Here is an 18,549-nt window from a genome sequence, read left to right as displayed (position 1 = left end):
AATGCAGAATTCCAGAGAATAGCTAGAAGAGATAAGAATGCCTTCTTAAATGAACAGTGCAAAGAAATAGAAGAAAATCATAGAATAGGGAGGACCAGAGATCTTTTCAAGAAAATTGGAGAGATGAAGGGAACGTTTCATGCAAAAATGAGCATGATAAAGGACCAAAATGGCAGGGACCTAACAGAGGCAGAAGAGATTAAGAAGAGGTGGCAAAATTACACAGAAGAACTATACAAGAATGAGCTTAACATCCCTGATAATCACAATGAGGTGGTCACTGACCTCGAGCCAGACATCCTAGAATGTGAAGTGAAGTGGGCCTTAGAAAAGCTGAGCAACAACAAAGCTAGTGGAGGTGACAGTATTCCAGCTGAGCTATTCAAAATCTTAAAAGACAATGCAGTAAAAGTGCTACACTCAATTTGCCAGCAAATTTGGAAAACTCAACAGTGGCCACAGGATTGGAAAAGATCAGTTTACATTCCAATTCCAAAGAAAGGCAGTGCCAAAGAATGTTCAAACTATCACACCATTGCACTCATTTCTCATACTAGTAAAGTTATGCTTAAAATCCTACAAGCTAGACTCCAGCAGTATGTGGATCGAGAACTACCAGAAGTACAGGCAGGATTTCGAAGAGGCAGAGGAACTAGAGATCAAATTGCCAACATACGCTGGATCATGGAGAAAGCTAGAGAGTTCCAGAAAAACATCTACTTCTGCTTCATTGACAATGCTAAAGCCTTTGATTGTGTGAATCATAACAAACTGTAGCAAGTTCTTAAAGAGATGGGAGTACCAGACCATCTCAGTTGTCTCTTGAGAAACCTATATGTGGGCCAAGAAGCAACAGTGAGAACTGGACACACATTTGAACCACTGACTGGTTCAAAATTGGGAAAGGAGTCCGGCAAGGCTGTATACTGTCACCCTGCCTATTTAAATTATATCCGGAGCACATCATGAGAAAGGCAGGGCTTGATGAATCAAAAGTTGGAATTAAGATTGTTGGAAGAAATATCAACAACCTAAGATATGCAGATGATACCACTCTAATGGCAGAAAGTGAAGAACTAAAGAGCCTCTTGTTGCGGGTGAAGAAGGAGTGCAAAACTTGGGTTGAAACTTAACATTAAGAAAACCAAGATCATGGCATCCGGCCCTCTCAATTCCTGGCAAATAGATGGGGAAGAAATGGAGGTAGTGACAGATTTTATTTTCCTGGGCTCCAAGATCACTGCAGATGGGGACTGTAGCCAAGAAATTAAAAGATGTTTGCTCCTTGGGAGGAAAGCCATGGCAAATCTAGACAGCACACTGAAAAGCAGAGATATCACCCTGTCAACAAAAGTGCGTATAGTCAAGGCTATGGTCTTCCCAGTTGCAATGTATGGCAGTGAAAGTTGGACCATAAAAAGGCTGAGAGCCAACGAATTGAGGCCTTTGAACTGTGGTGCTGGAGAAGACTCCTGTGAGTCCCTTGGACTGCAAGGTGATCAAACCGGTCAGACCTAGAGGAGATCAACCCTGACTGCTCTTTAGAAGGCCAGATCCTGAAGCTAAAACTCAAATACTTTGGCCACCTAATGAGAAGGAAGGACTCACTGGAGAAGAGCCTAATGCTGGGAAAGATTGAGGGCAAGAGAAGAACGGGACGACAGTGATGGAGTCACTGAAGCAGTAGGCATGAGCTTAAATGGACTCCAGAAGATGGTAGAGGACAGGAAGGCCTGGAGGAATGTTGTCCATAAGGTCGCGATGGGTCGGACACGACTTGGCAGCTAACAACAACAACTTATTACTATATTGTTTAAGAATCTATCTGAAACAGGTGGCAGAAGTAATTCCCTGTTATGAATAAGATGTTATCAATGTTTTAGTAATATTCAACTCAGTTTTCCACCTACTAAATTTATGGGTGACTCTCTTGAATTAATAAATGGAAGGATTGATCAGATAAATGAGGGCTAGAAGGATTAGACCCTGAAAATCTTAACCTAGTTAAACCAGGGTTCATGTTTATAGTATTTCCTCAGATCATTCAGAAAGCAAACTTGCCAAGTTTATGTCTCTATCAAATTGGATATGGACTTAAATTTTCATTTTTATAGGCACGTTGCAGAACCCAGCTGTACCTTCTTTCAATGCTATTTCTTACATAGACTCCTTTGTTACAAAAAGTTCATTTTGTAACACTAATTTATGGTCACCATGATGTAAAAAAGATGTTGAGACTCTAGAAAGAGTACAGAGACGACCAACAAAGATGATTAGGCTAAAACATATAGGAACGGCTGCTGGAATTGGGTATGTCTAGTTTAATGAAGAGAAGGATGAGGGGTGACATGATAGCAATGTTCCAATATCTCAGGGGTTGCCACAAGGAAGAGGGAGTCAAGCTATTCTCCACAGCACCTGAAGGCAGGACAAGAAGCAACAGATAGAAACTAACCAAAGAGAGAAGCAACCTAGAACTAAGGAGAAATTTCCTGACAATTAGAACAATTACTCAGTGGAATAACCTGCCTCCAGAAGCTGTGAATGCTCCAACACTGGAAGTTTTTAAGAAGCGACTGGACAGCCATTTGTCTGAAATGGTATAGGGCTTCCTGCCTGAGCCAGAGGTTGGACTAGATGACCTCCAAGATCCCTTCCAACTTATTATTATTATTATTATTATTATTATTATTATTATTATTATTATTATTATTATTATTATTATTATTATTATTATATTGAATGTGAGGACGATTTCCTGCAACATCTGTCACTCTTATTCATTCATCACCAGGGTTTATTCGGCTGATCTAGATGTACATTTCCTAACTTAACAGGAAAGGTGAACATATTTAGACAACTTTTGTTTTAAGTCTCAATTCGTTTCTTACTTTGAACATTGCTGCTTGTGGCTCCCCAAGCTCATGAAATGGAGCCTTTCCTGTTGACATTTCAATGACAGTACATCCCAGGGACCAAATATCAGCTGGTGCACCATATCCTTGAGGGCCCTTATCAATGATCTCTGGAGCCATATATTGCAAAGTACCTAAAATTAGGGAGGATAAAAGAAGCATTATGTGAACAGACTATTCTCTACTTTCAATATATAAACTGCAGTTATAATACTGATGAATTTAACAGGTAGACCAGTATCAATACTGGTAACTCTTGACTGCTAAACTGTTTTACTACAATTTGTTTAGATGTTTGCCTCTACTTATGGAAAAGAAGGGACACAGTGGCTCAGTGGGTTAGGACGCTGAGCTTGTCGATCAGGTCGGCAATTTGGCGGGTCGAATCCCGAGTGCCGCGTAACAGAGTGTTACTCATCCCAGCTTCTGCCAACCTAGCAGTTCGAAAGCACATAAAAATGCAAGTAGAAAAGTAGGGACCACTACAGTAGGAAGGTAACAGCGTTCCGTGTGCCTTTGGCGTCTAGTCATGCCGGCCACATGACCATGGAGACGTCCTCGGACAAGCGCTGGCTCTTCAGCTTTGAAACGGAGATGAGCACCAGCCCCTAGAGTTGGAAACGACTAGCACACATGTGCGGGGGAACCTTTACCTTTACCTATGGAAAAGAAATATGTTCCTTCCAATAATATTGAAAAAATATGCTTCAGTGCATCTTCTAGGCTTCTGCATATTCAAAAGCTTAATTACTCAACATTATACAATGAAAAAATGTGCTATTAAATACTAAACTTGTGAAGCTAATCTTTATTGTCATTTTTTACTTTGGGCACACTGGCACACATTGAAAGTGAAATTCTGTTGCCTGCTCTAAAGGGTGTATACATACAAAATGCACATATAAACCTGCCATATACAACACATGTATATACCTATACCCTTACATATTAATAAATATAAATATTAATCACTGTCCATCTTGAACACATAGTGGAAAGTGGAAGCTTGAGAATTCACAAGAGTAATACTGTATGGAACAAAACTGTGACTGAATCTGGATGTTCTGCTTCGGATACCATGAAGCCTCCTCCCAGAAGGTAACAAGGTAAACAGGTCATGAAGAAGATGTGTAGCATGCCAGAGAATGCGGACCCTGCTCAAGCAACGCTTCTATGCTATGTCCTGGATAGAAGGAAGTGAACTGCCAATAATCTTTTCTGTCATCCTCACCACTCTCTGCACTGCCTTCCTATCTGAAGCAGTGATGCTTCCAAACCAGTAATGCAATACGACAGGATGCTCTCGATCGTCCCTCTATTGAAAGTGGTAAGGATAGGAGAAGGAAGTTGTGTTTTTCTCATGCGATGCAGAAAATGCAGGCGCTGTTGTGCCTGCTTCATCAGTGTCTCAGTTGAGCAACCAAGCCAGCCTACTCGTTAACTGCACACCCAGGAATTTGATGCTGATAACCATCTCCACAAGTGAATCATTAATACATAGAGGAATGTCGCTGTGTCTGCCTTTTCTGAAATCAGCAATGATCTCTTTAGTTTTTCTAATGTTTAAAACTATTTTTCTTACACCATAAATTAGTAGATGATTGTGTAAAAATAGTTATATTATACCTACATTTATTTATATATTCCTGAATTGAATAGGAATATATGTTCAGTGAATATATTCTAGTGAATATTATCCAGGTTGCTGACCAGATTTTCACTTATTCAACTTGAATAAAGCCGTGGCATTTTATGTCATCCAATCATTTTCTAAATCCTGGATTAATTTTAAACTTCTAAGGTGATATTCTTTATAATAGTCTGTGTAATTTTTTAAAAGTTGTACTCATATACCATTTATCCAGCAGTAATTCTCTCAGAATTTTACTGAGGCTATTAATGAATTACTGGTTTGTTGAAAAAGACAAGAGGTCTGGTCTATAAACTATCTTAACCTGATCAGCAATGAATGCAGCTATTTATTATTGCTTGCATGGATAATAGTTGTACAAATAAATTAGGCAGAAGGGACCAGTATAATGGCTTATAAGGTAGCATTTAAATTATAGACCTTAGATGTTATTTATCTCCAATAAAATTGTGAGAGCATACTGGGACTAAAATGAGCTTTGGCGTGGCTTGACCTCGCTAAAAGTTGTCAAAATGGATTATTGCTGTCCTTATCAATAACAAAGATACTGCATATAGCATAAGAACAACTTTATGTGACTCATCAATCCATCAACACTATGACTGGCAGCAGAGATCAACATGTAAGACCTATCTGGTGACTACTACGAAGTGTGGAAGTCTATGAATTTGATCTTAACAGGAGAAAAGAGTGAGTAGTATGAATTAATCCAATTAATAAAAGAAGTGAGGAGGAAGGAGGACTATGTATGTTCACCACCTAGAGTTACTTAAAAGTAATAAAAGCAGGATAAAATAATAATAATGCCATTTTTAAATAAGTATTGAACAATAGGAGCAAACAAGGTTTTTTATGCTATTTTTAATAGCTAAGTTCCATGGCAGTTCACAATACAGATTCTTTTTAAAAACCATAAAAAGCCAAAACATATATTAATAATAAAAGGCTACAGTTTATCCTCTTTACCAATTTGTTCATTATTAAATAGGAGGATATTATTGAAAATTGGTGAAAACGAGAAAAACAAAAAGATTGTTAAGAATTATTTGACATCACTTAACAGTACCCTGTTAAAAAGCAGAAAAAAGGACTAAATTGAAAAAACAACCTTTGAGTTGCAAAAAAAAAATTTCATTGAAAAAGAGTCTATATAAGAACAGTTTCCTTTGTTTTTGCTTAATATTTGATACAGAAATCCTAACTTAACATTTATTTGAACATAAGCTCCAATAAAATCTGGACTATAAATGCACGAACAAATATATTTTGGCAGAACTTCTAAGATTATTACATAAAATAAAAGATATAAAATACTGGCAAGCTTGATAAAATGATTTTACAAAAGCTTAAATGCCTTGAAATACATTATGAGATTTGAAACACCAAAGCCACCAAGTCACCATTCCCACCTAGGCCCCAATGAATACCAATCTGCCTTTGCAATTTTGTTTGCACAGAGAGACCAGTTTTGTTCACTTCTGATGTGCCGGACTGCAGTTTTCAAAATTTTCTTGAGACCCAGCCCTAAGAATCTAAAGAACACCAGGTTGGCAAAGCCTAGGGCAGTCAGTATGAACCTTGATACAAATGTTAAATAAAGGGAACAGTGTATTTTGGATACTTATAGCTTCTCTTCATTGGCAATGAAGTCAAATGTACTTTGTACCTTCTTTATAAACCACAGGGCTTTTTTCTCATAGAACGCTCAGAATGGAGTTCCGGCACCTTTTTTGGATGGAACCTTGTAGGGTAGGCAAGGCGGGTTGTATGACATGTGTGAGTTCCGGCACCTTTTTCTTTTACAAAAAAAGCACTGATAAACCATAAAGGGTTTTATAGAGCCAGTTTGGTGTAGTGGTTAAGGCACTGAACTAGAAACCAGGAGGCTAAGAGTTTTAGTCCTGACTTAGGCATGAAGACAGTTGAGTGATCTTGGGCTTAGTCACGTTCTCAGTCCTAGGAAGCAGGCAATGGAAAAAAACATTTCTGAAAAACATTACTAATAAAATTGAAGAGACTTGTCCAGGCAATCTCTTGATAATTGGACACAACTGAACAGAAGAAAAAAGTTTTATAATAGGTCAAGACCATATTCTCTGCTATTGAATAAATAAGTACCTATGCTTCTGAAGTTAGCTTTTTACTAAATAGTGAGAGTATTGGTAGAATAATGAAAAGTTAACTGAAGGATATTGTTCTCTATCCTTCCTATTTATTTTTACATACATTGACTACTGTTGGTACTAAGTTCCATGTGTGACCAAATAGGATCTTACCTACAAAACGAAATACACACATTCTAGAACATTTCTGTTCTTACCTGTAAATGTTTCTGTACATGGATTGACTCCTGCAAGGCGTTTAGAAGTTCCAAAATCAGAAATCTTTACTACTCCACTGTACGTATTAACTAAAACATTGTCTCCCTAAAGACAAATAGAAAATAAGTGTAATGTATTGAAATCTCCAGGAACAATCTGTTTGAATTCTGCCTCAGTTATTAATCACATAACTTATTCCAGATCGGGGCAAAAATGGTTGTTTCCTTCCCTATCTCTATCTACTTTGCAAAGAGAATCCATAGGGAAATGGTGAACGGGAGTGCTCCAGGTCTTATTAGATATTCATAGAAATTTATGAAGATTCCTAGCATTAGTAGAATAGTAACACTTCTTAAATATTTATTTTTTTAAAACCTGCAATGGTAAACAATATATGCTCACTTTTATGTCTCTGTGTACAATCTGATTCTCATGGAGATATTTCAAACCTTCTAGTATCTGCTTGGTATAAAACTTAATGGTGGGCTCTTTCATTGGTCCCCATTTTGATCTAAGGAGTGCAGAAAGACTTCCTATAGAAGAAAAAAAATAAGCTGTAAAGTCAGTCAGATTATAAATATGATGTAGTTTGATTTTTATGTATTTTATAAATAAAGTTCTCAAAAATAAGTACAGTATTACTCTTAAGACAATCATTTGCAGAAATTCAATATGAGCTAATCAAAAATGAACATTTTGTGTCTGAGTCTAATAATTCTAGCAACCTGATTCTATTTATCTAAGATAAATTACACTGGGATACGGAAGTTCAGGAAATCATGGATTCAGCATGAGATGTTGGATGCATTTTCTTATTTGGACTGAGTTAATTGCAATATAATTAGAGGTAATGCAATACTTTCGCAAATGTTTAAAATACAAATTATTTGAGCCTGAATTCTAGGTTCTTTCTGATTTCTACTTATATATAATATATGATTAAATGAATACAAACCACCAGGAACTTGTTCCATGAAGATTTTAATATATCCATCTTCAGAAACAGAACCAAGATACTGAACAATATTTCGGTGTTTTAGATATTTGTGAAGAGCAATTTCTTCATGCAGTGGCTGAGAATATCTATCATGAAGATATATAAAGAAAAAGAGGAGTCTTAAAAAGTAGAAGAAAACCTTTTAGCCTACATAAATCACATTATGTCTTTGATTCTGCTGTACCTAGATGGATCTTTCAATAAAGCTACACTCTTGGTGATTTAAAATAGCCAACAGTTTCTTTGATTGAATGTGACAAGTGGGACAGTTGACATGTGTTAACTACTGTTTTTTAAAGTAGTAGAATAAAGTCACATAATGAGCAGCAAAGGTTTTGCAATGATTCATAATGTTTCAGCAAACGTATGCAGATAAATATGGTCTCAATAAATTGAATATTCTTTTGTTCCTTTATCCAGGAGATACAAGGAAAACTAAGCAAGAAGTTAGGAGAAATAAGTCAGCTAACATATTTTATTTTTCCCTTCCTATCTCTACATGTGTAACTGCAACATCTTCTAGTTCACCTTGGTCATGCAATTTCAATCATGGAGCAATGTGAATTTGCTCTTTAGTCTACTTTATGGCTGTATTGGCAAAAGTCTGGGGATGAGACTGCAGTGATCTAGATCTTCACCTGCCCATTATCTCAAAACATGTAGCAATGTGACTTTTCTTTCACTGCACACTTAACTGTAATTTGCTTACTATAAAGGAATGACTTGAAATTAATTCATAGTATCCTCAGCATTTCATAATCAAGAGAGAGTAAACACATACTCTCCAAAATTGTGGATAAATGTTAAAATCTGTCCTCAAGATTAATACCATATTTTCCAGCGTATAAGATGACTGGGCGTATAAGACGACCCCCTACATTTCCTGTTAAATTATAGGGTTTGGGCTATACTCGCCATATAAGACTACCCCTCTTCCAACGCACACCAAATAAAAATTAAAAAACATCAGATTTGATTTTAATATGGTAATTTTAATCCAAATGCTTATGACATGCAGGTGCTTAGTAGGAAAACTGTCACTTATAAACATAAGGCTGTTTGTCATCAAACATGTAAACATAAAACAGTGAAAGTGGATTAAACTATAATAATAATAATAATAATAATAATAATAATAATAATAAGAAGAAGAAGAAGAAGAAGAAGAAGAAGAAGAAGAAGAAGAAGAAGAAGTAGTAGTAGTAGTAGTAGTAGTTGGAGGGGACCTTGGAGGTCATCTAGTCCAACCCCCTGCTAAGGCAGGAAACCGTATACCATTTCAGACAAATGGCTGTCCAGTCTCTTCTTAAAAACTTCCGGTGTTGGAGCATTCACCACTTCTAGAGGCAGGTTGTTCCACTGGTTAATTGTTCTAACTGTCAGGAAGTTTCTCCTTAGTTCTAGGTTGCTTCTCTCCTTGACTAGTTTCCATCCATTGCTTCTTGTCCTGCTTTCAGGTGCTTTGGAGAATAGCTTGGCTCCCTCTTCTTTGTGGCAGCCCCTGAGATATTGGATCACTGCTATCATGTCACCCCTCACCCTTCTCTTCGTTAAGCTACACATACCCAATTCCAGCAACCGTTCCCTATTTTCCTAATTCACTTTTTCACTTTTCCTAATTCACTCTAAAGCTTTCCCTGCGCAGAGCCTTAAATAACACCAGCTGCCTGCAATTAGTGCAGGTTCGCATCCCACCAGGCTCAAGGTTGACTCAGATTTCCATCCTTCCAAGGTAGGTAAAATGACGACCCAATGCCAGCAATAAGCTGACATTGTAATAATGCTGCTTGGGGGGGGGGTGAAAGCCCTAACAAACAGGCATATACGCAGAATGAAGGCTATTGCTAAGCACATTGATTTGTGCTTTAAATTGTAAGCCATCAGTCTTTGGAGAAGGGCAGGATATAAATGGGATTTTTAAAAAAAAGACCAAATGGGAGATCCGCTCCAGGTTTTCCAGCCAGCCCGCCCAGTTCCAGAGTCAAATGTGTCCTTAGAGCTAAGCCGGTGCTCTGGCTGCTGCCTTCCCCACCTGCCTTTCAAGTTGGGATATACTACAGCTGCTCTTCAACTTTAGAAGGAAAGATGCCCAGACCCCAGCCTGTAAAAAATCACAGACAGCTTCTTCTCCAATTGGTCCCGCTTTCCCTGCGCAGACTAAATGGGAGATCCGCTCCAGGTTTTCCAGCCAGCCCTGTCCCTAAATTTTCAGTACCCGGCGTATAAGACGACCCCTGACTTTTGAGAAGATTTTCATGGGTTAAAAAGTAGTCTTATACACCGGAAACTATGGTATATTGTTTCCCAGAACCATTAGGAAAAATATCAAGATTTACCTGCTATCTTTTTCTGGTACTTCTTTGATGGCTATTCGAACTTGATTGCTAAGATCTCTTCCAGCATAAACTATCCCATAGGATCCTTTCCCTAATATAATTCTATCTCCATTCTCATCATAGTCATATTCATACTGAAGGCAAAAAAGAAAATAACATTCAAAAATAATCTTCTGAAACAACAACAAAAAAGTAAAATCATCAAACCGATTTTAATACAATTGTTAAATGATAGCAAGTAATGCAGCACTACAATATAATAAATAATATTAAAAAATAAAGGAATTTTGTTATTTATATACATTAACTATTTTATATATTTTATATGCAGCCCAAAACACTTCCTCCTCACTCAGTGAGGACCTGGGCAACCATGTTGTAGGGCTCCCAAAGATGCTTTTTCATGAGGCAACTGGATTTTCTTGTTTTTCTTTGAAGAGAAAAACAAAAAAGTCCAGTTGCTTCATGGAAAAGCATCTTTGGGCTAACTATGACCTGGATGACTAAGAATCTCCATAGACATGTTGTAGGGCTTCTATCAAACATTTGTGTATTACCTAGAGAGTTTATACAGATCTTTCACAGATAATTCATTTGTGTGAATCACAGAAATCGTAAGGAACACTTGTATAAATATGCGTAAACAAAAAATGCTCACTAATTCTATACAGAGCAAAAAATCCAATTTATATGTAAATCAAAAAGGCAGAACAATTCTGAAAATATTTCAATTAAAAATGATAGTACTTGTGTCTATCCCAATGTTATTGTCAGCTTATTTCACTGACATCAACAAATCATTATTCAGGATTTCTCTAAGTTTCCCTGGAATACAATAGCTCTTGAAGTTTTCCTCAATCTCCTCAAGCTTTCTGTTTCCATGCAGAGCATATTAGCAAAGTCCTTGTATACTCTAATATGCATTACTACTATATCTCACCTTTCAAACACTTTTATTTTTTGCGCTTCAGCAATTCACTGTTTTTCCTTCTGAGTTGTTTTACATGATCAGCATTCTTACTCAGTAATAAAACAATGTTTTGCCACACCCCATATTTCATAGCTACAAAGCAGTACAGTACAATACAGTGGTAGCTTGAGCCTAAAAGCCAAATTTAGGTTTCTCTGAATTTTATTTTAGCACATTAATAACAGTTATATTATGTAACCTCAAGATACTTATGCTAGGATAACAGGCCCAGTTTCTGCAAAATATCTGAAGATACAAATGTAAAAACACTGTGTACAAGGAGAAATTCCACGGTCTTGGGATCCAGAACACAGGCATCTACTCCATTTTCTTAAGCAATCAATTTAAGCCAGAGTATGTCAAAGAAAAAGGATTTTAAAAATATTCCCATAGCAATTTGATACTGTAGAAATATTTTGATTTTTAACAAAGAATAGAATAAATTGATTTGTTTTATATGACCTTGGCTATGGTAGGAAGATTGTAGTCAAACCTTATTTACAATTCAACAACAGCTGTTTTATTATAGGACTTTTGAAGACGTTAGCATCTCAAAGAGTAAATAGACAGACAGATCAACTAAATTATCTAAGCACTTTGTAACAGAAGGTACATAGAAACACAAGATTTGTGAATTAATGAACAAAAGTTTTATATTTCTTTATGCCATATTTTAGGCTTTCACATATACAACAATTAACAAGTTATGAAATATTATTAAAAAACGGGAGTCAAAGGTGGTTCTGTTTTACTCCACAACTGACAACCCATGTAGCCAGAACTCTGTATTCTGGCAGGCAAGATCTTTATAAAGTTCTTATAAATTTCCTATAATACACCCAAGTACCATTTTATCTGGAATTACTAAAAAAAATCCCCTTTTTTCATCAGTTTCCTGCTCTTGTTGTTGTCCTTAATAAATCTTGTTTTGATAGTTTATTATTTAACAATCTTTGCAACACAGAGTTCAAATCGTCTATGCAAAATGCAAAGGTTCAGTGCCTTGTAAGAGAAAACATCATCTAAAACAGGGTTTCCCAACCTTGGCAACTTTAAGAGGCCTGGACTTCAACTCTCAGAATTTCCCAACCAACCATATTAGCTGGGGAATTCTGGGAACTGAAGTCCGTGCCTCTTAAAAGTTTCCAAGATGGGCAACTCTGACCTAAAACATTGCAGAATGAAATATTATCCCTAAATATTTTAGAAGTTATATACTGGGCATTTTGATCAGCTTTTCTATAAAGGTTAGAAGAAATCAGGAAATAAACTATGAGGCAATTTGGGAAACATAGATCTGAGGCTTTGAATCAAACTATGATTTCCTATAATTGTTTCCGGTTTGGGATAAAGAGATTTGGTATACGAGCACTGAACAATACATTATAAGGTCTGCTGTGATTATAATTTCAAATTTATATAAATATTATTTACATCAATCATTTAAACTATCAAATCTGAAGAAGCTTTACTCAGGTTTTAATATTAAATTATTATCAACTGGGTTTCTATTATTGAAATCATAGGATCAATTTTTCAGGAAAAAAGCTTAAACTACTGAGGCTAATGCAGTTTGTGAAAAATATAGATTATTAAGGATGATGCAAAATATGTAACATTTTTTAAAGAAAAACTGCATCTTCATTTTATAAGGATGTCATTAATATTTAACTTTTTCCTGTCACATCGTAGGAAAAATACATACACACAAACATAATCTTTTATTTATAAAGAAAAAATCTGCTTAATCTATAAAGATAAGTACAAATTGACTGCACAATTCTCTTAACTGAAAGGCTATTTATTTCTTACATTAATATACCTAGTATATATAATAGAAACAAACAGAACTATAGACTTGTTTCTTTATCTCAGTAATTGCAACTTACTTCCAATGTATCACCATCAATCTCTGCTTCAAGTTGCAGGGTATTTCCTACAGCATCAGTTAAGATCTCCTTAACCAAAGCATAGAATCTGAAAGCAATATACATCTCACAATCAAAGGCAAAAAAGTATCTGCCTGCTCAACCAGAATTAAGCATTTGATGTATAAGTCCATTATACATTTTATGTATAATTCATACAAAGAAAGCCAACATGCCTTACAGATTCCCTTAGCATAATACTGAGACAAGCATGATTTTGCAATACCCTTCATAATAGACCTAAAATGCTTCTACATCATAATACTTCATAATTCCAAATATACATAATAAATATTGTGCTTCTTGTTTTAAATCAGGAACAATCCAAATAATATAACTGTCTAAGGCAGGTAGTACAGGTAGTCTTCAAGTTACGAATGTAATGGAGCCTGCTAATTCTATTCCTAACTCGAGGATTCGTAGGAGTGAATTGTGTACCTTGAACGCGATTACTCCCTGCTTTCGCCTATGCATTTGCTAATTAAATGTGCGGGTTGTTAAGTGTACATGAGGTATTTCAGGGTGGGGGAGGCCATAGGGGGGCCTAGTGATTGAACAGACCCCAAGGCTTCCCTGACCCACTGAGATACCTCATGCTTCTCCACTCCCATCCTGCTGCGCCCATCCTGCAAAGATCTGTCTGCTCTGCTGGGATTTCTTTGCCTTTGAGAGAGAGGAGAGTAGGACGATTTCCCTTCCAGCCTACAGGCTGTAAATGCTTTTTGGGAGGGGGAGGGCATGATCTCATGTGACTTCAGGCACCCATTCTCTGCAAGAACCTTTCACTCTTGGCTCGAAAGCATTTCCAAGCTGACTCTTCTCCACTCAAAGGCAAAGAAATCGTGGCAGAGATGAGACAGATCTTTGCAAGGTAAGTGAGTCCAGCGCAGCAGGATGGGAGGGAGAAGCAGTTGTGGGGAGCGGGGGCAGGGGGAACAGGGTAAACGTTGCAGAGCCTCTCTGGTCATTCGTTAAGGGTGAAGAACTGCCATGGTGCTGCAACATTCACAATTTCAGGAGTTGGTTGTAAACACTAGGGGGCACTTATCGCATAACTTTGAATGGGCGCTAAGTGAACTGTCATAACTCGGGGGTTACCTGTATTTCACACAGATACTATAACTATCACCAACATTTTTAAAAATCTTTCATTGTTTTAATGAAATGAAATGAAATAGAAATATTTTTCCTTACAATTAGAAAAAACATTAAAAATAGAAATCACACCTATAATGTAGTATCAATGAATAGTTTACCTCATATTTTTTCATCACTTTTTCATTGATCATATTTATTGAAATTGATATAAAAATGCAAAACAGGACAAAGCTTATTTGCTTTATTCCTTCTCATGCTGGTTCTGTATTAGTTAGTAACATTTGTATGAATTATTTTGATCACTGGTAAAAACAAAGCAAAGCAAAACAAATAAACCTCTTACCTACTACACCGACACTCTGTAGAAAAACAGATTTGAAAGTCATCAGAGTTGTCATGCACATAGAGGAAACAGCATCGTTCATCAAATTTAGATATGCTGCAAATATCCAATTAAAATAAAGTTATGCTGGCACAAGATTAGATAAAGAAACAAATGTAGAAAATCAATCAATTTAAGTAAAAATAATGAACAGCTCAGTCTTCCAGATATAATATTTCATAATTCTGAAAAGCTTCCTTTAATATTTTATAGAAAGAATAACTTCCATGCCAGAGCTATCAGGTTTAAAGATAATAATAAAATTTCACCAAAAAAAGCATAAAGATACAGCTGGAACAATGAAAGTCATGTAAGATTTCTCAGGTTTTCTCAGTGGGAAGTTCAAATACCGGGAGTCCTCAACTAACAACCCCAATTCAGCCTAAAATTTCTGTTGCTAAGCAAGACAATTGTTGATGAATTTTGCCCCATTTTACGACCTTTCTTGTTGTTAAGTGAATCACTGCAATTGTTTTAAATCAGGGACAGTCCAAATAATATTTTTGTCTAAAGCAGAATCAAATAACAGTACCTCACGCAGATATTATCACTATCACCAACATTCTTAAAAATCTTTCATTGGCAAGAAAATTGGAATGAATTATGGTTATTAAATGACTTCCCTATTAACTTTGCTTGCCAGAAGTTACAAAAATGATCACATAACCCTGGGACACTGCAACTGTCATAAATATGAGTCAGTTGACAAGTGTCTGAATTTTGATCACGTGACCATGGGAATGCTGCAATGGTTGTAAGTGTGAAAAACGGTCATAAGTCAGTTTTTCCAGTGCCCTTTAGTCACTAAATGAATTGTAAGTCGAGGACTATATTTCCATGACTTTAAAAGAAACTATCCTATTTAAATGTTGTAAAATGCATATCTCTAGTAGTTGATTGTAGAAAATTATTTTGATGTTTTTAGTTTGTTAGGTTATTTTTTTACTATGCTAGTATTCTTCATAGATTCAAATCCAATTAAGCATTAAGACATTTTCAGGTTCATGCTAGCAAAGCACATTTAAGTTATCTGGGTAGAGTTCCTTAGGATGTTGAGTCCTGCCATTTGTACGTTAAATATAGAAAGGAGGTGATTCACCTGCTGAGTAGTGAATAAAGTAAACACTTCCTGAAAAGTTCATTACAGGATCTGGTTGTACTAGACCAGGGCTCGGCAACCTTAAACACTCAAAGAGCCACTTCGGCCTGTTTCCCAGAGAAAAAAAACATTGGGAGCTGCAAAACTCACGCACGTGCATGCGAGGGGGGGGGAGCTTGATTGAAGAGTTTAATTAAAAAGAAATAGAGGCTGCTGTGCATGAGTTCTCTCCCTCCCTCTTTCTCTCCCTCTCTCCCCCTCCCCTGTCTCTCCAATCTTCTGCTCACCTGGCAAGCTGGCTTCACGCTGTTCTGTTCTCGGACAAGCTGACATATTTTTATTGGGCTGGCTCTCCTGCCCTGCTTTCTGCTGATTCCTGCAGAGCCCCGCCCAATAAGCTTGTCAGCTTCTCAGAGAACAGCATGAGGCCACTCTTTTTTTTACACACACACACACACACACACACAGAGAGAGAGAGAGAGAGAGAGAGAGAGAGAGAGAGAGAGAGAGAGAGAGAGAAGAGAAGTGCAAGTGCCTCTCTCTGTCTCTCTTTCTCTTCAAATGGCGAAGGACGACTGGGAGCTGCAGGAGAAGGCTGAAAGAGCCACATGCAGCTCCACAGCCACAGGTTGCCAACCCGTGTACTAGACAATTTTTATCCAATCTTCAACCTTTCCTTTCTGGAGAAGGTTGCTGAGAAGGAGTAGGGCTGAAGCTCCAAAGGAAAAAGCAGATTATTTGGCTCCTTGGCTCATGGATTTCAGACACAATATAGCAACTTGATTTGCATCTGAACCCACTGAGAGTTCTTGCCCCATCATGAGTTAGTCATTTTCCGCCCTAGTTAAGAGGCAATGGCAAACCACTTCTGAAAAACCTTGCAAAGTAAACTGCAGGGATTTGTCCAGGCAATGTCCAAGAATCAGACATGGCTGAATAGAAGAAAACATGCTATCAGGATAAAAAGAACAATATTCAGGCCCATCTAAAACATTCAGAGATCATCAGTTCACAACAAACAATAATAAAGAATGATGATAAAAAACCAAAAATCTTCAGGGGCATTGAAAAAGTATTATGTGTGCCTAGACTTTAGCTAAGATACTATTAGTTTTTCAATGTTATAACTGCTTGTATTTTTTACAATTCTGTTTTATTTGCTTTTTGATTTCATATTAAAATCATTCAAAGAGACAAAGAACTGTTGTTAAAATGAAGAATTTATGATACAGATAAACAATTGTATCGTTAATTTCCACAGTTATTAGTAATATTGATCAGGATCAGAATAAACACATTTTGTATGCCAATTGTGCCCAATACCTAAGTCATCTGTCAACTGGATTACTACAATACGGTTTATAGGGGCTGTCCTTGGAAAGTATTCATAATGGAGAAGCATGTGCAGATTTGGATGCACCACAGTATGTAATATCCTATGTAACATCTTTGCTATGTGAGTCGCACTGGCTCCCAATGGATTCAGGTGCAAATCAAGTTGTTGGTTTTTATTGTTAAAGCTCTACATGGCACATACAGCCAGATTACTTGTGGGATGGCTCTCTATGGTGGTTTCTACCTGACCCACCAGATTTGGTAGTATGGACGTACTTTGGGCATCTTCAGTGAAACAATGTCATTTGTTGGATCCCAGGAAACATGCCTTCTTTGTTATGTTATCTTTTGGTTCACTTTGTTCATTACGTACTTTGTTCGTTATATACGTGGGTGGCCATATAAATTGAATTAATAAATATTTAGTAATTCTTGCCAAGGAAACATGCTATAAGGATAAAAAGAACAATATTCAGGCCCATCTAAAACATTAACATCTTATCAGTAATTACATAACAATAATTTGTGCCACCTTGCTGAAATTTGCAGTCAGTCCAAAAGCAATTTGCATGAAACAAGAAATCATACTACTTTGGATGAACACAAGGGGAAAGTAATGACATTTTTAGAGGTTATAAAGACTAATCAATATCTACCTGTGCTACCAATCTACAATAACAGTTTGAACCTGAGAACAATATGATGAAGTGCACACTTAAAAAAGTTAACACTGACAGATGTTCTGAAGAAGATCTCTCCAAAATCATTTATATAAAATGACATATAATTAATAGGGGTTCAAAGTACTTGTTTGAAAAATCTGTATTCTTTTTAGTCTCTTAAAAGGATAAGCATAATCTAACAGCACTAAACAGTTGGAAAAAATACAGAAAGTCTTTCAAGATGATGTCACACATAGGAAGGGAGAAAACCTTGTACAGAGAAAACCATACAAGACTGACAACGCAAACAACATCAAAATTCAATAAACACTGATATTCACATAGGGGATTGAAGTATGTATGTAGGTTTACACAAGAAAAGACACCTAGGATCTAACTCATATATGATCTCATATTAGAGAACCATTTTGAAAATAGAAAAGCTATTAGAATAGAACAGCTCAAATTTGTTATGATTCATTAGAGATACAGACACTTGTCACATAGTCTAACATGCTATACTAACAGAAGTGCCTTTAAAGACAGCTGTACAAAGAACGTTGCAGCAATCTAACCTATACTACTTCTTCAGTTCTATTATCCTGGCCAGATTTATAATGATACTTATTTCACCTAGCATACTGATGAGTTTTTGAAATTCAAAAATTTAAAGTATAAGAATTGGGAATACAAGATTAATTCACAGTCATAACTTTGAGTTTTGGCTAATTATCTGCAAGACTTTTAGGATTCCTCTTTTAGAATGTTTATACTATATTCTTCATTAAAGGTCTCTACTAAATGTGTGACTATAACTTTAAGAAAGTACAGGTCGTCCTCAAGTTACAAGTATAA

The 18,549-nt window shown here is 36.5% G+C and overlaps 1 protein-coding gene across 1 annotated transcript in view; it reads right to left on the bottom strand.

The window, feature by feature from the left end:
• MAP3K15 (mitogen-activated protein kinase kinase kinase 15) overlaps positions 1–18,549 on the bottom strand; it is an 89,981-nt gene that overhangs the window by 29,284 nt on the left and 42,148 nt on the right. The window contains exons 13-19 of the mRNA XM_083362918.1: positions 14,560–14,655; positions 13,080–13,167; positions 10,221–10,354; positions 7,843–7,970; positions 7,290–7,420; positions 6,887–6,992; positions 2,892–3,049 (exon numbers count right to left, since the gene is read on the bottom strand). Coding sequence (XP_083219044.1) covers positions 2,892–3,049; positions 6,887–6,992; positions 7,290–7,420; positions 7,843–7,970; positions 10,221–10,354; positions 13,080–13,167; positions 14,560–14,655 — 841 coding nt within the window. The remainder of the gene's footprint in view (positions 1–2,891; positions 3,050–6,886; positions 6,993–7,289; positions 7,421–7,842; positions 7,971–10,220; positions 10,355–13,079; positions 13,168–14,559; positions 14,656–18,549) is intronic.

The sequence above is a fragment of the Vipera ursinii genome (assembly GCF_947247035.1).
Source record: "Vipera ursinii genome assembly, chromosome: 4".
Taxonomy (NCBI): Eukaryota; Metazoa; Chordata; class Lepidosauria; order Squamata; family Viperidae; genus Vipera; species Vipera ursinii.
The sequence above is the reverse complement of the archived record's forward strand: the minus strand, read 5'-3'. Positions and strand labels throughout refer to the sequence as shown.